The 21,698-nt window shown below is 39.1% G+C and overlaps 1 protein-coding gene across 5 annotated transcripts in view; it reads right to left on the minus strand.

The window, feature by feature from the left end:
- Positions 1 to 16,792, minus strand: part of ACTN2 (actinin alpha 2) — a 70,943-nt gene extending 54,151 nt beyond the window's left edge. For 2 of the 5 annotated variants that reach the window (XM_009930082.2, XM_009930080.2), the window contains exon 1: positions 16,366 to 16,792. In XM_009930082.2, the coding sequence (XP_009928384.2) occupies positions 16,366 to 16,500 (135 nt within the window). In that variant the 5' untranslated portion in view covers positions 16,501 to 16,792. The remainder of the gene's footprint in view (positions 1 to 16,365) is intronic. The other 3 variants (XM_069800678.1, XM_009930081.2, XM_009930079.2) reach the window with 2 other exon arrangements.
- Between the last annotated feature and the right edge of the window lie 4,906 nt (positions 16,793 to 21,698).

The raw sequence follows: 21,698 nt of genomic DNA on the forward strand, positions 1-21,698 counted from the left end.
AAAAAAAAAAAGTGTTTAGCAAGTCAGTTTATTCCTACTAATGGTGAGTAATGGCTCACTATTAAGTGGAAGGGCTTATTAATAATACTTCTGTAGGAATCTGCACTGAACCATTTCCTATACTACTCATTTTGATGACAGAATAGAGTGTATGCTTATAACATTTGAATATGACAGCAAAATTATGGGTCTGTAAGTATGTTTCATGACAGAGCTACAATTCAAACTAATCTCAACAAATCAGTGAAATGACTTGAAGAAAGCTGGATGCAGATTAGCAGGAAGTCTGAAGTACGGCCCTCCTCCCGTAATATACAACTGCAAAACCACAGGATGGAGAACAACTGCCAGGGCAGTAGCACTGAAGAAAAGGATCTGGGAATAACAGTGGATCACAACGTAATCTGATTAAAAAATGTTGTGCTGTTATAAAAGGCAACTACAATATTGGGATGTCTAAGCAAAAGAACAGTGTATTAATATCTGAAGTATTTCTTTCAATCTCCTCAGTGCTGGAAAGGGATTAGCTGTAATATCTTCCCCTCTTTCGGGCACAAAATTCAAGAACAATATGGACCAGTTGGAGAGAATCCACAAAACAGCCATGAAAAGAAAAAAATTCTAGGAAACTTCATCTTTGAAAAATATAGATCCATTGGGCGGGTTTAATCATGAGAAGTTTGAAAAGAGAGTAATACTTGTCTCAACCATTTAAGAAGTCACAACAGAGAAGAGAAATAAATCAGTAGATTATTCTCAATAAGATAGATAGTCATGAGCTTAAACAATGAGGAAGATTTAGATTAATTTGTAAATGTGGAACCCTTCTTCTTGGACATCATCACGAACAAGTTGGATAAATATGTCGAGAACAGCATGAACATATTTGCTTCTGCCCAAAAGTAGAGGAATGAACCAAATGATTTCCCACATCCTCCCAGTCATGCTTTCTATGATGTTCATGGAAGATTCCCATCCTAATTGACATCTATGCTGCAGCTTTGAAAAGGGAGAATAGGCAAGAAGACTCTTTTTCCTTCCAGATTCTGTGGCTGAGAAGCCCTAAAGCTTAGGTATATATGTTATCCAAAGACTACAAAATAAGAAGTCATTCAGTGGAAAAAACCTCCCTTTTAGGAATCCAAGCACTGCGTATGCAACAGATAGCTGTAAATTTTGTTTCTGTCAGGGTGTTCTTTCTGTGATGATCCCCATTTCCCTCTCCTACTTTCACATGACCCCCTAATTTCCCTTAGCAAAATGAAATACAATACTGGAGGAGATTTGTCAGGGATATTAGAGAAAAAGAAAGTAGAAGGGTCAAGACAGAGAATAATAAAGAAACAAAGCTGAAGAAACGTAACAGGAGGGGAAAGAAGATTCAAAGTCAATAGGCAGAAGAGTGTTCACAGAAAGTTAAACATAAACCAAATTAAAATGAAAGTGGATTCAATGCTCTGTTCTATGGGTACATACATTTCCCAAGGTCCGTATTACGATCTTGGAGAAGAAATCCTGATGCTTGTGTTTTCTCCCCAACTTTGCGACAGCCTTTAAGTCATTTAAGACACGAATTTTAAAAATGTTTTTATTGTCCTAAATGCTGAGCATTTTATGACCCATGATTCCTCATATGGGACTATAAGCCTTTCAACAACAATGGGAGCAGATGTTAGCCATAGCTGAGTACTTCTAAGTGTCCCACTTCTGTATTCAAGGATAATGAGAATAATAAACGCACCATATCCCACAGCACTATTGGGGGGGAAAATTCACCATTGCTTTTGAGGTGCTCAAACTCTACCCTGAAAAAAAGCCCAGTAAAGAAATAGAAGCAAGAAAGATTAGAAAGTTGACAAAACTATAGATATAAATAAAGAACTGTAAAACTGATCAAAACCAGAACCTACTGTGAACAGATGGAAAACAACACATAACAATTACCAACATCTTCAGCATCTGTTCTCAGTCATCCAAAGTTAACTCTACATTTAAAAATCAAAGTTAGCTGTTTAGCATAAACCAGTTACCTACTACTGTAAATCTAGTTGCATGCTAGCTATCCTTCCCTCCTTAAACTCAGTGAATTACGAAATGTGCCAGCCACTTAGGAATGGAGAAAGAAGTCGCTCAGGGAACTGTTAAGAATGGCAATGACTGTGAATAACCCCACAGATGCAATCTGAGAAAGCATTTTCACATACAGAAATTGTTTTAGCTTTCACCTCTAGGATGAAAAGTCACTGTCCCTACCTCTCACTAATAAGGTCAGTTTTGAGCACCTCCAACGAAGCTGCCATTTCTGGTGGCTTAAGTGATGGGGACACCTGTCCCCCCAAGAGCTAAACTGAGAGTACAACTCACCTCATAGACATTATCAAACAGCCTGCATGTGTTAGCAACCTTGTCACTTATTCACCTGGCCTGGGTTCAAAACACTGACCTAAAAGTGAAAGGTTCCCCCCAGCCACGCATTCCCAACCAATAAATTAAAAGTCCATCTTCAGTACAAGATTATCTTTCATCATGAATTGGGGTGTAGGAGCTATTAGAATATTCCACTCAGAAGGCTTTGCAATACTGAGACTTTCAATTAATATTGTCACCACCTCGCTAAGTGGTGACAGAGGTCAGGGTTTTGCAAGTCAGCTTTCTCTTGGATGTGAATGACTGTTTTTGCAGTATAGTTTGTTCTTTCACATCATATGCATGAATCCTTGAAAAAAGATGGTCACAAACAGCATCCAGGCAATACTCTTTGAGAACCCTTTGTCCAAATGGCAATGTCCGGCTGGCTGTCTTACAGCAGCCCTGGATAATTCATTCTAGCTAGATGGAGTAATGGGGAGCAATCCCTTGCTGTTTGCAATGATCTTACCTCTTCATCTTCCCTTCTACTTCAATAACACTATGCATGACATTCATTTACAGTTATACACTACCTTTCTGATGATTCTACTCTCTTTGCCTTTTATGTAAAACAACAAGTATGTTAATACCTTGTCATAACAGAATTAATACCTCTGAATTTTTTTGATTACATACCATTATTCAATGCATTAAAATGCTCAAGGTACAAGATTAGCACTACAGAATGGTAAATAAATGGTATAATCTGTGAAGTAAACAAAGTTCTCAAATTACTAACAAATTTCTGAGTTATAATAGCCCCCATATTAAATTGCTTTCTCCAATGAGAGTGAAAAGACAGACAGTAAGTAAAGACTCAACATTTGAGTCCTTGCTCTTCCAGAGCTTTTTGTACAACTTCAAGCAGTGAAACCTCTTTACATGTCTGTCCAAAATCTTTACCCCTCAGTAGAGGTGAAATGTAAATATGGCCCACGGACTGAGAGTTCTAAATGCAGAATTAGGAGGGCTCTGTTCATCTCTAAAATTGAGTGACTGTGCCGTATTTTACAGTCTCATGTACATTTTGCAAATTTAAAATGCTGTAGCAAGTGAAAACTTCTATTTCACAAGGCTCAAAAACCAAATATTGGTGAAAAAGGTATCTGTGAGTCAGGCATATTCAGAACACAGTTCTTAAATGGGAGCAAGGCTTTAAAAACAACACAAAACCAAACAAACAAGAGACTAATGTAGCAACAGAAATGCGAAGTTTAGAATAATCTATTTTTTGTCAATGCCTTTTGTTTTATTTTCAGATATTGATTTTGTATTTCCCTCAAAGGAAAAGTTGATGGACATGTTGATCTCTTTCAATAGGCCATATTTTTTCTAGCATATAATAATTTAACAATTAATAGATCATGGTTTGGTTTTTTTGTTTGTTTTGGTTTTTTTGTTTTTTTTTTTACATGCAACACTGCCAAATTTTGCCCTTGAAAATGTCTCCTCGTGAAATCTGCAGAAATAGAGAAGCATCGCCCACAAGGACCCGTGCCGTTTTGACAGAGACACAGTACTCCCACACAGCATGACTGGGACTGTACAGCGTCCAGACTGAACCTCTGAGGACTGCCAACCATTTGCATGGCACAACAGTATTTTCCTCTAACAGGGTAACCTAACTTTAAAGCATACTAACCAAATATTCTCTGTTCCAATACACTCCACTTTGCAGAGCTTGAATTTACACTACAAAAACAAGTAATTCTGACATTGCAACCTGAAGCAGTATGGTTATAGCAACTACTATCTTACACAGCATTCCTGTTCGCTTTACACCACAAAACTTTACAGCACATACCTACAAATAAATCGGTTCACGCCCAGCTGTCAGAGCATTAAAATAGATTTGCCACTACGCTGCACAAAGTTGAGGGCAGGAAAGAGATGTTGTACACATTTTTATAAAAGCTTCAATGGACTCTATCACCCATGCAATAAGGATTGCATCTTTGCATTTATATAGAAATATATATTCATATCTCGAAGTACTGTCCAAAAGATACCTCTCCCCAACCAATCAGGTAGGACACTAGGGTCCTAAGCAGAGAGCTTGCAGAGCATGAAGTGTGTAGGTTCTGTTAGAAACTCCAATGTACTGATGCACGCTCCCAAACATCTCTCTTTCTTGCAGCCTCTCTCTCTTGCTCTCTGCAACTTTTTAGATACAGATCTTGGGTGAACAAAAGCAAGACAACTCTTGATACTTTTGAAGGCATACTCAATTCATGGAACAGTGAGCTATTTGCATTCTGGTGCTTTCTGGATCACTTTTGACCAAGGTGATATTTCGGAGGTCTCACTGTAAGCACCAGTTAGACAGAGAGCTATATTTAAGGCACACTTTTTAGATCTAACTACTGAAAAACTAAAAAACACAAGGACAGAAAAAGCTATTTAGTATGCCATGGGACCAAAACATCCAACAAAATGTTGAACTGTTATAGGGTCAAAAGAAATTCCCTCATTTCTACATGGCTCAGACGGAGTTAATTCTGGAACACCACCTTCCATGCTCAGCATTTCTACTTCACAAGAGTATCAACAAACTAGAAGGCATCTTCAGAAAAGGATTCACAGTAAAAATGCCAACAGGTTTGGAGGGAACTGTTTCAGCAATGAAAAAAAGGTTTGAGACCTGACATTTTTCTTGTTTTTCTCTCCCTCTGTATTCTTTTCCAACCGGCCACTTCTTTGCTATTACAGAACAAAAGCATAATCCCTTTTATATTTGCCTCCCCCTGTGGAGAGTTAAAAACAAAGTATAGGTAATCCAAAAAGGGTCTTGAATAGTGTCTGCAAGGGACAAATCTGCAGGTGAGTTTTAAAGGTGAAGTCTATGCCCTTTATACCATCTGGAGCCTTCTCTCAAGTATATTAAACAAAGAACATGCATTACCACTACCCTATCAGTGCCAAAGGAACCTTCTTATAAAGGGATCCTATCTCCTGTTCTCCTTTCCAATCTCGGGTCCTTCTTCTACCAACTGTGCCCTACAGCGCTCCTCCTGGTTTCCCAAGAGCTCCTGAACTATCACAGATAGTGCTGGCTAACGTTATTTCAGTAGATACGCATTTGAATGACCAACTACTATTTAGGATGAGATGAAAGAAACATTCCCATGTTATAGTATCAAGGAACTAAAGGTATGCCCTCTGGAAATAGAAGGATTAATTGAAGTAGGCTAATCTAGGATTTAGTTGACTGGATTTCCAAATGTCTTTCCCTTGCTTTCTCTGTTGATTTTCTTCACCATGCTATCTTTATCCAGTAATTATACACTACATGGCCAGGTGAGTAAGTAAATACATTATACATCGGTCAATATAGTCAGAGTGGGATAAAAGTATGTTCCTATCCAATTTATCAACATTCTTTAAAACACTTCCACAATGAGAAAAGCATGTCTTCTGACTGATAACGCTAAAACAGATTTTGAAAGTTTTTTCAATTCTACACACACTAACACACAGAGCTTTAAGACCCCGACACCAATGAATGATGGGAAAAGTATGTCAAGTCAGACCCCGAGATATTTACACAGTCTTTGCTCTCTGATATGTAGTACATTTGAAGATCACTACACCTAGTTTCACTTGTAATATAAACTAAGGTTTCAGTTGAGATTCTTATAGAGAAAGAAAAACCTCATGTATTAATTCCCAATTATGCAACAAAAAGCTCCTCTGTGGCATATACGCCAGGTTACTCAATGCAATATTTCCCAGTACACAAAGCATATAATCTGTCCACGTTAATGTCTTCACTATTGTAACTGATGAATAAAAAAAAAATAATCAATTTTGATTTCATACCTGTTTTAAGAATCTGTTTTTTAAAGAATTTGGTAACTTCTACTGTTAAAGATACTACTTAAACATATTGGATTGACTTTTTTAAACTTTAATGTTGTTTTATGAGGCATTAGCTATAGAGTAACATTTTCTAAAACATTTAAAATATCCTGCAAGCCAGCAGACTTTCAGAAAAATTCCTGAGTTCCTGAATAATTTTCAGTGATGGTCAGGTTCCTAAATTACTGAGCTTTTCTTAAAAACAGAATAAAAAGCAAAACAGTACTTGGGATCTCTGGGTGGCTTGATTATACACGAATATGAAATTTCACTAAATAACCTGTTCTCAAGCACTTAGCTAAGAAAAGATGGGTAAATAACAAATAATGATGGCTGTAACTGCTGAAACCATAAACACCTGTGTTTTAGACAGTACAGTGTTTGTGATAAGCAAACTGCTTTGTCAATTAAACACACAGTTCTTTGTTTATAGCATACCTATTCTTAACAGGAGCCATGCTGGGACCTGTGCTCGGTCATGGAAATGAAGGCCATAGATAAAAGGAAAGCAAGCAAACTTCAGTTTCATGTATGGTGTTTTGTTTGTCTTTTAATATTAATGCCAGAGGGATGATAAGTGCATTACACATAATATGTACATGTACAGATACAGCTGCTTGTGGGGCTCCACTGCAAACTACATTACTGAAATGACTTGGGATTAAGAAGTGGTTAGAACAGGGAGGGTTGCTTCAAATTTCAATGATCTGGTATATAGCAGAAGATCATTGTACCAGCAAATGAAGGGGACTGGAAGTCTATGGATAGGAGTAGAGTCAAAGGTGGTCAGCTGCTCTGCCAAAGAAAATGTGTGGTGGAACTACACTCCAGAGTAGAGCTGGAGATGAACTTGGACTACAGAGGTTTTCCACAGCCTAAAGAAACTCCTCTAGAAGAAATAATACCCCAGAGCTACACAATCATTTATGTATTTTTTTTATTTGTATTTAGTGCAGCTGGGTACCAGTTTTCTTCATATAAAGAGTGCAATGCCGTAAGTCTTGCAGCAGTAAAAAGCTACACTAGTGCCAAGTTTAAACATAAACCAGAGTTAAAAAAAATACTGCTTAATGCTAGATGGTTAAGCCTTTCTGTGAGTGCCAAAATAGCAGGCTGATTTTCAGAGGTGCAAAATAGACAGAAGTTCCTCCTGACGTCAGTGGAAATGCCTGGGTGTTCAACACCTATAAAAAATATGAGTGTTTCCTTAGACGCTTAAGGAATAACCACAGATGCTAATTTTAGACCAGGGTAGTCACTTTTCGCAGACTCCTGCTGTGGTAGTGTGGGTGAGCAAGGCTGAGCAAGGCTTTTCTAGAGGACAGTTCAGAGCAGAAGCCATCTGCTCTAAACTAGGTTCTGCTAGTTATCAAAGTAACGGATGGCTGGACTGATTTTGCTCACAGGTTTTTGAAGAGAAAGAACAAGCATCAGATTTCAAGTTGAAGGGATTCTGACAGTTAAGAGCAGTTGAGAGGAAGCATTTGAAGTAAATGGAAAATCTTACTCGTACCAAGTACAGTAAACACTTGGCACCTTCATCTGTAAAGTCAGCACATAGGTATTACAACCACTATTTTGGAGATGAAGATGTGGACAAAATGATATGTCCTTATAACTCAAAAGCAGGGAAAGCTGGGACCAGACATAGGAGCAACAGTGCCCATTCTTGCACTTAGGACACAAATTCAGGACTAATTTTCTCACCTGTGTGTACACATGAAAATTTAAGGCCCAAATACAGAAACTAACTAAACATTAGCTAGACAACTGTCAGCTTCTGCTTCCTTCTGGACAGGCCTTCTAAAGAATGAAGTGTATTTCTACAAGCTACCATTTGTAGTGGGACACTTTCCTAAAATGAGCACATTGCATTTCAAAGTCTTCTACCTCGATCTCTGCAGAGGCTCTGTTCCTGCAGAGTAGTAACACCTGCCCTGCAATCCCTTCACACCAGTAGTTTGATGATTATTAGGACCATACTATCTTGATCTGTGTTGAAGAGTTACTTATACTGCCAGCAGGAAGAGCTACTAGAGAATTTGTACAGAAACAGTCACAGAGGGTGATCATAACGTTGTGTTTGCTGGTTCAATGATGTGGAAAGAGGTAACTTCTACCTTTAAATACATGCCCAATTTTATCAGGTAGAAAAAGAGCATTGTATAGCACCTGTATAGTTACAATCAGCTTTATGCCTCAAGTGTCTCAACATGACACATATTTAAAAGCAACAAATGCAGTGATATAATAAGAACAAATGTCACACACACTTATCATAGCATTTCATTAAATGATATTCTTCATACACTGAAGACTTGAAAATCACCCCAAACTACTAGGAATGAAATTTAATCTAGGAGGAAACGGAGTGCTTGATGTGAATACATTCCCCTTCTAGTATCAGCTGAGAGTAAAGAATGCCTAGCCATAAAAGACATTCACTCAGAGTCAGCAACTTTTCACTGCTCACAGTAGAGGAATACCACATCAGTTACACATTGTTTATCCCTACAATTAGGGCTCAGAAGAAATTATGCTTGGCAGTAAAGCCATCCAAAACAAGTCAACTTTGCCAACTGTGTAAGCATTTTGTTTGCTTGCAAGGATATAACATGCAGGAGGGATGTCTTTTGACTTGGGACAAAGCTAAGCAGCACAAATTCCCATCTAATTCTATTTCACTGACATGCTTCTTGGTGCATCATGTCCACCTACAGATACATTCCAGATACAAATCCAATGCATTCTTCTGTAAGAAGGTTCTGCAGTACAACTTCTAATATAATTCTATATAGTATTCACCATCCACAACTAAAGAAAATACTAATGCTCAGTCTCACTAAAATTAATTCAGTAGAACTGTACAGTGCAATACAGAAATTACTACCTAACTAAACATCAGTAAATGGATCAGAATTTATGCAACAGTGATTAAATTTATGTTGGGCATTTGGTATCTGATTTTTCCATCATAATGATGAAATCCCTTTTGTCTTACTTGTAAGAGGATGGAAGGGCTTTGGTGGAAGATTTTGAACCGTGCTACCCCATTGGCAAAAAGCAGTCAAAATCCAGCTTGCAGAGCTGTCTTAGTTTGATTTGGAAATTGGTGACAATCATGATACTTTCTTACTGGGATTCATTAGTTTACAGAATATACCTGAGCCCTGCTTTTGCCTGCACAGTGCTACAAATTGTAAGAGCATGGATTCCCTATTTACTGCAGTCTCAGGGCTGAAGACCCTCATTGCTCTTCCAGGCAAACACCTCCCATGCCTCTCTCTTCAGCTCTCCAGTGACCCAAACCCAGATCCACAGCAAGACGCAGACTTCCCACCCCCAAGAGATTATAGCAAAGTCCACTGCTTAACACACAGCTTTTCTCTAGCTCTTAAGCACCTTGGTTGCAGCTTATGGAAACCCACTTAGATCCATACTTTCTTCCAATCCTTATTGTCTTACTAATTGGATCAGCATGTCTACAGACATTTTACTATACGAATGTCAGGGTATGCTGTGGTACGTATCTGTGGGTGCAGGCAGGAGGTAGCCTTTGCTTCCCGTTAGAAAATGGTTCTTATAATTTCTTTTCATAACCATACACTTCTTTTGCTAGCAGATATTTGGGGATGAATGGCAATTAACAACTGAATTGGGACTGTAGGAATTATCCATTTGACAACACTAACAAAAGCATACAGAGCCTGGAATAGGTCAACATTGAGAGGACCATGAGTTTAAATAGAAAATACACTATTGAGTAAGATATTGATTTCTCGCACTTAGTATTGATAAAGAAAACCCTCCCATTTGAAAAAATTACCTCCATAACCATTTCTAGTTAAGTGAATTTCATAATAGCTTTCTTTGAATTTTCTTTCATACACCACCATCACGGTATTCAGGGCCCTCCTCAGCTGTACACCTTATTGACAGCTTCCGAGACAGAATATGAAGCACTGACAAAATATGATCGTTCCACTATCCTTTCAGCATGCTCCTCTCAAGCACCATTCCATGCAAGTAACTTCAGCAAGAGGAATTTAACATGTTACTATTTTAACAAGCACTAATCTCTAAGAGGCCAATTGTACAGGACAAGCCATAAACACATCCCATATTTCCATACAGAGTCCCTCTACCCTCATGGCAACTCTTCACAGAACTAGAGAAACTGCAACTCCATGTCCTTCTGTCGCATCAGTGTCTAATATTTAGGACAGTTATAGTATATGCTGAAAAATCAAGACACGCTGTGGCAGAAAAAAATGAAGTCCATCCGTTGACTACCAAGTTCTGAGTCAGAGCCTGTATGGGGCCATTTACCACTGAGAAGGTCACTTAAAGAGCAGCCAGGACTTAAAAGGAAATGAGATATTTTTTTATGTGTGTGTTCTTAATACTAGAGGTTTTGTCATCCACTGTTTGAAAAGAAAATTCTTGATGCACTTGGAGGAGAAGCATTTGGCCTTGGAGTGCTGAAACTTCATGTTACCACAAGGCACAATCTGCATCTATAGTGGCATATATCATCTGGCAAGACATTGGTCTTCTATTGAAGACAGTCATAGTACTGGCTGAATACTAGGAAAAAAAAAAAGTCTACAAAGGTGAAATTGTTTGCTTTTCTAACTACTAATACTAATAGAAAGTTCTGCATTTCAACCTACAGAATTCCCAAGACACCTATGTCATCCTAATTCTGTGCATAAAAGGTAAGGGAGGCAGAGAATTGCAATGTAGGACTCTGTATAGCACATGATTTTTCCACTGACTATCATTCTGCTTTCAACTCCAGAGGATTTTCCTCCTAACAAATTAAATCCCCTCCTGAAATTAGTCCTAAAGCTACTCAACCCAGGACACCTGTCTTTATAAGAAATATCCAACTGTTAACAGGTAAGTATTAGGAATGAGTAATGAGAAGGCTGATACTCTCTTAGAAAAGAGTGTACCTTTTGCCTCACTGTTGGTTCTCATCCAGATCCTGTTCATGTTGCTCACTTGCAGAGGGGAATCTCTACACCTCCTTAACAATCCCACTGGTATTCCACGTGGGTAAAAAGTGCTACCTCATTAAAAACTCTCAAGAGATGGATGGTTTCTCTGTGTGCTATGGGATCTTAACCCCAAGGCTGATTATTCATGGAAAGAATTTTGCACTGTCAAAAAAAACCCAAAACCACACCCCCCAAAAAAACCACAAAACAAAACAGGGAAAAAAACAACTTCCCCCCCAAATCCCCAACTTTGAATATTTCCAGATAATGTCTGTAAAAGAGCAAGACCTAGGCTGGAATGCCCTGTACACACTGTAGATATTGCTATATTCTCCATGACAATTATTTCAATCTGGAGCCTGTAAATTCATGAGGAGTGGTTCTGCAGTACTGAATTTTGCTGGTGGCATCCAGCCTCTCCTGGCAATGTTTTTCTGCCTTTCATTTCTTTTTCATTCATTCAGGCTTGGTTATTTCTCTCTTTCTATTCCTGGTTGAAGAATGAAGCCGTTTCCTTCCACTACTTCATCTGTCTTCTCACTCACCAGTAGACTTCTTCCAGAAGAGGTTTCTGATAAGAAATCAAATTAGATTCCATCCATAGAAGACCACACAAACTTCAGAGTGAATCTGGGACACTGACTGTAACTCTATTTATAGACATTGAAGTCAGACTGAACACAAGGTCAGTTTCTCTTTCAGGCTGCAATGAACCTCTCAAATCTGCTGAACTTAATGAAGTTGCAGCAACACTAGAAAAAGAAGGATGTTGTCCATAATTCATAGTCCTGGTAGCTTCTTTCAAATAACTTGCCATACATGTGGCTTCCAAATGCATTTTTTTTATTTGCAAGGACAACAGAAGTTGTATTACCAGCCAAAGGAGGTAATGCAGATAACTCCTTATAGATCACACTGAAAATGTAATCTGATATGTACTGCTGAAGACTAGAAAGACACAGCTTCTTTCCTAAAGAACGTTTTCTAAAGTCCTCACTCATGCACAGCATTCAGTGTCATCAAGATTTGCATTCACAAAGAGTGCAATATCAAGGTAAATAAACATTCTGAGTCTTCCTGTTTATTCTATACCAGTGTAAAAAAAAACATCAACATGGTCAGAAATTGCATTGACACCTACATTAAAACCTTTCTGCATTAACAACATGGTGGTATCAGAACCATACAGCAAGCTAGAATGATCATTCATCTATAATAATACCAGTAAGGCAAGGAGTACGTTTCTAGTTCTTGCCTTACATGTGTTAGTGCGACAGTGTCAGACATGTCTGAGTGACTGGAGAAGACACATATGAAATATGTGGAGCCAGTTTAGTGCTTTACAATATGATACAACTGTCCTGAAGAAGGGATCACACCTGTTTCACAACCTTCAGACCTTTAGCCTGAAGGCTTAAGACTTCCTTGAAAAACTAACAAACCACATTTCATGTCAAAGTTTAAAAAAAGCACATTCCTATAATAAAGTATTTACAGCAAAAGTTACAAATAAGAAAGAGCGCCGTTTAACACACAGCTCACTAAGTAATGTTGGTAGTTCAAACACATTGCAAACAATACAACATGTTTGCATTTTGAGTTGCATTGTTGTGCTTGGTTCCTAAACTAAGGGACACTGCATTTTCCTATGTTCCTTTCAGTTATATTGAGATACAAGCTAGTGAAAACTACAAGGTTTGTGAAGTTTGTTGAACTTTTTTTGGAAATTCAAGAAATAAATTTATCATGGAGAGAAGCAAAATCAGGTTTTAAGTCTTCCACTATGAGCTAGTATGATTTTTACTTTCACTCCAGTCTGCAGGGTAGGGACCGAAAGACAGCTAATCACCACCTAGTCTGACAATACAATAGAACCAACCACTTCTCTATCAGTTGTTACAAATATCACTGCTGTCCTCTTTGTACCAGGGGGAAAACCCGAGGTCTGAGGTGAGCTGACCTTGCCTAAAGTTACAGAGCAGGGCAAAGAAGAGAATCCCACCCCCTCTGGCCAGACTTTTTGATTTCCAATACTTTCTTATTTCCATGTAGTACTGAAGAAACAAGGGGTGACTTTCATAGATTTTTCAAATGCTGTTTAAGCACACATGGCCATTAGAAGTGTACTGGGTCAAGGAACAGATTTCAGGAGTTTCCAATCTCATTGTTCCCATCTATACATTCAAAAGGGACTGTTGTCCTTTTAAGCCCAGCTGAAAACTAAGCACCACACAGCCACTCGCTCACCCATCACTGGGATTTGAGTAGCCACAGCACCTGTGGCTGTAGTTCTCTGATTAGTTCCTACTGAAGACAGGACGCCCATCCAAAATTTCTTTTGTTAGTCTTTCTTTAAAGTTGCTGCCTGAAATTTCCAACCATATGATCCTGTTTAAGTTCTTAGCAATACTGTTTAAAGCAGCAAATAGTCAAATTGTCATATTTTCTTGATTTCCTGATTTGACAGAGGCTAGATGTTACACAAACTAAAGCATTTAAATTGTTGTTCACATTCAGAGAGACAGAGCTAAGCTACAACTCAGCTTCTTTTCCTATAGTGTACTTCATATTTATTCTGACACCTGCAACCACAAAGGAGCCTGGATTACAGCAGACCATAATACTCTATGAACCATGGTTATAATTAGGCATCACATCCATTGTAATCCTATGGACGTCATCATGTGTTACCAGCATCTGTTGACAGATCTCATACCAGGCATATCACTGAAATGGCAAGTCTGGAGAGGGCAGCCCACAATAGAAACAATGGCATTTATTTTTGGTTTGTTCCAAGACTGTCTAATAGAAAATACATGCTGCCAACTGCCAAGGCTGCACTGAGATTACTTTTAATATTATATTACCAGTTAGAACAAAGATCTGTGCCCATGTATCTGCAATCTTCTCCTAATAAATAAGGAAATAATGAAAGCACTTTCTGCAACTGTCTTAGCACCAATTAGAGAAAGATAGAAGCCTTGAAATTTTATAAAGTTTATCAGGCCCTTTATCATAAGGGTACTTATTTTTCATGTAATAATAAATTCAGACTCCTTTCCAAGACAAGGAAAGAAGATCCCCTCTCCTAAATTTTATTTAAATGTGGTATCACTTTAATATTAAAACTAAGCCCGGGGAACTGGCAACATAAAGTAGCAAAGCCACAATCTCTCTACTCTATGGAAGTAAAGCAGAGTCTGTTTTAATTTATCACTGTGGAAACCTGACTTTCTGCTGAAGCGCTGTCTGTTTGGAGGAATGGAAACAAGCAATTTGCTGTGGGGTCTTATACTAACTACTCCCTGCTCTTCTGTAAAAGTCAAGAGACTTAACTGTAAACATAAGAAAGCCTACAGAATCCAGCTTCTCTTTATTTTTTATCATTTATCTGCATTGTAGGAAAACTGCCTTAGAGTCCTGCTGACTATCTAGGAACCTGTCCATTATTTCTCTATTTTGAAAGCAGCATTCTCTGAAATGCTGGACAATTGAATCCTAATCAGATGGAACCACAACCTGTTACAGCTGAGCAGTTTCAAATCACTGAAGAACTTAAGCACTACAACAATTTCCATTCTCATTATAAAACATAGAAGAATACTTCACCATCTAAAGAGCATCAAATTAAAACAAATGTCAGTGTTGATAAGTACAGCTAAGAATTGGTTTGGAGTTGCAGCAGCTGGTAGATCAAGAAAAGTGAACTTCAACTTAGTCCAGGACTTCCCCCACTATACTCATACAGCAGGATCTGAACAGGTGTGAATGTAGGAAAATGAATAAAGCCAGCTAAAACTCACAGAAGGAGGAAAGCTACAAATAAAAACTGAGAGGAAACTATTGGCTCTACAATTCTAACAGAAAAGCAAACCCATTGGCCCCAATGATTCTAACAGCTCTTACTTTTATAGCTATACTTTTATAGTACAGCTTTTATAGAAGCTGCAACTGTAAGAGTGAGCCAGTCTGTCATCAGATATAAATTGGCAACTTCTACTTAAATTTTTGAAGCGAGCTGCTCACCTATAGCACAAAGTATATTCAACCTTATTGTCCAGAGCGCCATTTCTCTCTCTCCCTTGCCTTTTATTTTTTTCATTCCCGTAACCAGCAGATAACCTTTTAATCCCAGATCTGTTAGCTGTGACTTTAACATCAGCTTTTACATTAGGAAGTAACAAATCCTTTACAATATTTCATCTTTCTCTTTCCCATATGCTGCTTAAAACTCAGTGTTCTGAAATTAGATATTGCAAATATTACTAAAGTACCAAACCATTGACAGGACTGCTGATGGGATTATAATCTCTGCCTGTGTTCAGAAAAAGACCACGGGCAGTACTTGCTGGCATAACAGTTTTCTTACGCCTAAAAGGCAAGAAGCATTTGTCTACAATGGTATACTCCAAGGAGTTTACAAACCCCATTTTTCCCAGACAGTGAATTGGCATGTGTGAACCTAATAATGAAATACAGTTTTCCAAAACTAGCCTGGATATATTTCTAGGCAATATTTTCCTTGTCAGATGATTCAGTGAGAATTAAAAGTAAATTTTAATAAGAGCTGACTCACAAGATCACAATTTCAAAAGAGATTTCTCAGTCTGCTCTCAGAGATATTGCAAACTTTTTTCTGCACGCTGATTTTGAACCTTCTCATCTCCCTGTTTATAATTGCATTTTACTGTTTTCGAAAAGCAATCCGGCACACGCATCAATTCAGAGTCAACTTCCTGGGTCTTCCTGTCAGAAAGCAAAGTCAAAAATTACTGAAATACTAATACGTAAATCTAGAGGTATTGACAGAGTATTTCCAGTGCAATATAAAAAAAACTCCTGACTCTCGTGAGTTATTTTCATCTTACATAGGTTTCACTTAAGAATCCAAAAAGTGAATGCTTTATCCTCAAGACATGGCACGGCTAATATATATATGATATATGTGCTTTATACGATGTAAAGTAGATCCTCTTACAAAATCAGAGCCCCTTACTGCACAGCCCTGGCAATTCCAGATGCAGCGTGGCAGTAAGAGAGGACATCATTCCACACAGAAGCACATAGACGGACAGACATTACTCTATTTCCAGACCTTCCTTTGCTGTTTCTCCCATGCCGGGTCCAGGAGCAGGTCCCTGTCCCATTCTTCTTCCTGGGTCATGTACTCATCTTCTTCATAGTTGTAGGTGTACTGCATGTTTGTGTCTATCTGATTCATGGTGTTCATGCTACCCGGGGATCAGCTTCGGCCGCTGTGGCTCCTACTACCTTTAAACGGATATATATTTTTTTAAGCTTAGTTTACTTGGTGACGGGTTGCAGGTAGCAGCGTCTTTTTTTTTCTTTTTCCAAGGTGTCAGGGAGCGAGCGTGTTGCCGAGAGCAGAGGCTGAAGCTGTCGGGTAGGTGCTGACCTGCGGTGACCTTCCTTCCCTCTCTCTCCTGCCCTCCTTCCCCTTCTCTCTCTCTCGCTGCTGCTGCTGCAGGTCCCTGCGGCTGACCCTCCGGAGAAGCCCGCCGCGGCTCATCGCTGCGGCTTATTATCCCCGCCGGGCGGTCATGTGGCGGCGGCGGCGGCTCAGCCCCGCGGCAGGCGGCGCCGCGCCCTCGGGCGGGCGGGGCCGCTCCCGCACGGCTGCAGCGGTTCTGCCTGCAACGGGGCAAGGCCGGGCGGGGGGAGCTCACCGCCCGCGGCAGCTCCGGCCAAAAAAACACCGCTGCTCCCCCGGGTGCCTGTCCTGACTGCCAACTTGATAAAACACCGCGCCTTTTTTTTTTTTTTTTTTTTTTTTCTCCCCCCACTTCTCAAGACCCATCTGCGATTTGCTAGTGTGGTTTGACATTGCCTAGCGTTAGTCCGAAGCCTGTGCGGAGCCTCGAGTCGCTTCACGCTTTCCAGATTAAGGATCACAAAAGCCAGCGCAGACCCAAGAGATTAAACAACTTCCACTGGAGATCAGGTCTGGAGTTAAACCAGAAAGTACAGAAACACAACTTAGAAAAGCCACATGTATCTTTTTCGTCCAGGAAACACCCTCAGTACGTCCCAAAAGCAGGCACCGAGAAGCACATGCAAAGGTCTGTGGAATCATTGTGACAGGAACCATTTACCCGTGCTTTCCACAGGGTAAAATCTGGAAAGAGAGCACTGAGATCGAGCATCCTGGCAAGCACGTCCCATATCTCCCGTGTCACATCATGACAGTTGCTCTGGCGACAATATTTCTTCTGGGAATTGGCAAGTTTACTATGTTCTTCATGTAGCCTGTCATTAATGCCCACACTTCTCACCAGCCAAGGTCATCCTCTCTAGCAGTGTCCACACTGGGTACAATTCGAACCTTACTTAGAAAATGCTCAACAAAGCTGCGCTTTTGGAAGCCATAAAAGCCAAACTCGGATATAAGGGAGACCTATGCTCACTAAAGGCAGCCATAGGTCTCTAAGCCAATGTGAACGAATAACCAGAACAAGTAACAGCTAGACAGCGTATGTCCTCCACTTTGTATTGCTAACTGAAGCTCTGCTTTCTGCCAAGTCGCCTTCTACACCATACATCTATGCAATTTAGATGAACATGCATACGTGCACAGCTAACACCTACCCATCAGCTCAAAAAAACTTCATAAACACAGCACTAAGGTTCCAAATTGGAATTCAGAAGAGGATTGCAACGTTTCATGCAGACAAAGCAAGCTGAACTTCCAAAGACTGATGTATATGCTGTAAGACAAACAGTCTAAAAATCAGATTCCAAATCTAAGCAGCAAAGTCAGAACCACGTGCTTTTCACCTGCTCAATGCAAATATTCTCAAGGTTGCTACACTTCCATCTATATAATGAAGCAAATGTTGATGAACACTATGCCTACACTTTTTTTGTTCAAGTGCAGATGAGCATTCTCTTAGGAAACTCTCAAACAACATCAAATAGCAATTACAAAACAAAATATTTCATGTATGTACACATTATGTGTATGCTGGTGTGATTTGTGCGGTTTATTTTTATAGCTGGGTAGTCATCTGTGGTTTGTGATACATGTCCAATTTCAATCACCTGAATGACTATTTAGCCTCTGAAGTCAGTAAAACCATTTCTTCTTATTCACTATACACAGCACAGTAGAAGTTTCTAGAGGAAAAGCAGGAAGAAGTTAGAGAAGTCCCAGAAGTATACATGTAAAGCTGTAACGCTCTGAACCAGAGCTGTCTCCGGCGCAAAGAGCTCTCCTGCACTGACAAGACCTGTGAACTTTTGTGCACCACCTGATTTGAGGTGAGCCATTGCGACCAGCTTCGTGCCTTTTCTCAGCACTGACTTGTCTGGGGATCTACGTGGATCAAGTCAGATGCAACTGCACCACTCCCCACTGTGCAGTATAGGTGAGCCTTAAGGGTACTGATGGCTTCATACAGGGAGGTATTAGTTAAAAGCCACATTTTATTTGTTAGCCCTCATCCTGTTACACGGGCCAAAGTGCCTGTGTCATGAAATAAAAACTGAGGCATTAGGATGACAAAGAGTATCCGATCACACTGTGGATTAGGACCGGAGTCATGCAGTCATGCCTAGATTTCTGAAAATCAAAGGGAAATCTACCCAGATTTTCTAGAATTCTGAAAGAAGGTTGTAAGTTTTTTCATAACTGGATTTGCTCAAAACATAGCTAGCCACTGCTGCAAAGGTACTTTTTATTTTTTCACGTTTACTTGGTACATAGGTAAACTTAGTACTTTCATAACAAAACAAATAAAACAAAAATGCCGTCATTGTTCCAAGGAACCAACAGCTAGAACCATAGTATCTCTCAGCTAGTCTGAGAGATCAAAAACATTCAAGTTAATTCCAAATAGGAATAAACCCACATTTTTCTATAAAGGGCAAGTATTTCAGAATCCACTTTGGGTATGTTATGTTAGTTCATTTTGGATGAAGAAAATATTTCAGAATGAAAAATCTGATTTTTTAATTCTGAAAATGTCAAAATAGGGGGCTTCAACTTCGTCAGTGTGCACTTTGAGAGAGCTGGGCTTTTTACCAATGAAGCAGGAAGCTAAATGGAACATCCCTATTTTAAAATAACTGCCTATCTTGATGGAATCTGACCTGTTTTAGGTTGTCTAAATAAGTGCTTACTGCCCCTTAATCAGACAGCATGAGTAGGCAGGGGAGATATTTATAGATGGAGCTTTAGGAGGAGTATCTGGTATTTTGTTTACTACTTTAATTTAATTTTATAAACGAACTGTGCAGATGGTAATGAGAAGCATATGAATGGAGGTCTGTAGTGGAAAGAGAGCCAAAATGGAACTCTGACGCCAAACTTGAAGTGGAAAGTGAGCTGCCTCTTCCAGCTCACCTAGAGAAAAGGAAAGCTGTGCCCAGCAGAGTAGTGTGAATAAAGCTGTGTGCTTTAATCAGCTTATTCCCACATCAGAGGTAGGTTAGAACTATCCCCACTACAGCTGGCAGAGCTGCACAGCTACAAACTATGTGTGCCTAAGGAGAAAGAAAATAAAATCAAAACAGAAATAAGCAAGCTGAGCAGGAAAGAAAGGACAACAGTCCCAAGCAGAGAAAGAGGAAGAAACAGAGTGAACCATATAGAAACAGAATTTTAAGCTGACATGGCAAGATACCCGAGAGCCAGCAGGTATATTTGAGGTAGAAATGACACAGATGGCTTACAATGTGGTAAGACAAAAACTCATTCATGACTGATACTCATGATTGCCAAACAGATTAGAAGAAATAAGGTGGCACAGGGAGATCAGAAATGGAGATGGCAGAGCTGATTTGTCAACTATTTTTATCTTCTATTTGGCAAAATGTGTGCAGTTGTAGTTCATTCTAACATAAATGCTAGTAAGGGCCTACCCAGGAGAATGCCTTTACCTCAGGAGAACACTGCGGAAACAAGATAACATTTCCCATGCATGAGGAGCACCAAAGGCGGCCAGAACTTTCCTAACAGGAGCAGCAGATCTGTGGGTGAACTCACTCAGAATTTCTTATCACAGTTCCAACTTATGAAGGATCTTTGAATCTAATACCACCCAAGCAAAAGCCTCCTGGCACACTTTGCATTAAGCTCCTTGAGAATCAAAGAGCTTTTCTAACTAAAGGAAGCACAGTTTTCACCTCCTGTGTCAACCTTTATCATTTTTTTAATGAATTGGAAATTGCTTCACGCAGTTTATATTTAACATCCCTTCGCTCCCCAAAAGCCGTCATATCGTTCCCTCAAGAACTCACTCCTCCGTATTTTCACCGTTCATCAGACTTTCAATCCCTTCAACCTGCTTCTTATTCTTCCCTTTCACAAAATCTTTGAATGAGAATAAAACCCCAACTTTTTAATAAACTTCAAAAATGTGGAACACTGCAACAATGTTTCCCCAGACTATTCTTCTATTTGAACTTAGTGAGATTTAGAATAAGAAATTAGCCAGACTTCTCTACTTAAATAATCTCCTGTGAAGCAATCAACTGATGTGAAAATGATTACCATTAGTTTTCAGCTGTAACAGTTCTGTGTAGGAACACAATAGTTCACATCTCCCAACACTATCTCAGAAAGGCCACAGGAAGATAAAGAACCTTATGAGAGCTCAATAAGTCAGTCAGCCTTTAAGCAATCATCTTTCCATAGGCATAGCCTGTTTCTTTGTGAAAAAGAAACAGTAGGATGGTTTCACAAGAAAGAAGTCAATGAAAGATCAAAGAAAATAAATTCAAAGTGATTGTTCCCTTGTGTAAACTGTTAACATAATCTTAAAAGGGGGATAAAAAGACCTTTTATTTTCAAAGCATGTCATAAATGTTGCTTAAAATGTACTTTTGCTTGTAGCAAATATCCACTATTTTAAAGCTTAACCAACAAAATTTTGAATTATTTAAAGAAGACATTGATAACATAGATTGGGCCGAAATCTTGGATTCTGTTAAAAATTATGCAGAAATTTCCCAAACAAAGCTAAGCAGAAAGGTAGAGTGTGTTATAAAATGTATTTATTTTTTATTAAAGTTTGGGAGAAATAACCTTTTTTTTTTTTCCAATACAATAAACACAACCAACCTTCTCCAATGTAAGAAGCACACTATTTTGTAAGTTTAGGAAAAAGCCAAGGAATGAAATTCAATATGTAAAGATAATAATGAACAGACACTACACTTGCTTCATATTCCCAAAATGAACACATACAGAAGGGAGGCAGAAAGAGAGCAGAGAAGAGAAGCATACATCTGGGAACCAAAATTCTGATTTTGTCTGAGCTAAGGAAAAGCACCATGGGCATTGAGCGTATTAGCCCTCCCACATCCAGCACCAAGAGGCACAAACTTTGACTCTGAAAAATCCCCATGCTACTCATGCATGGTGATATTAATTATACAGAAGCTAAGTATACATTTATAATTTTTTTT

The sequence above is a fragment of the Haliaeetus albicilla genome, chromosome 13 (genome assembly GCF_947461875.1).
Source record: "Haliaeetus albicilla chromosome 13, bHalAlb1.1, whole genome shotgun sequence".
Taxonomy (NCBI): domain Eukaryota; kingdom Metazoa; phylum Chordata; class Aves; order Accipitriformes; family Accipitridae; genus Haliaeetus; species Haliaeetus albicilla.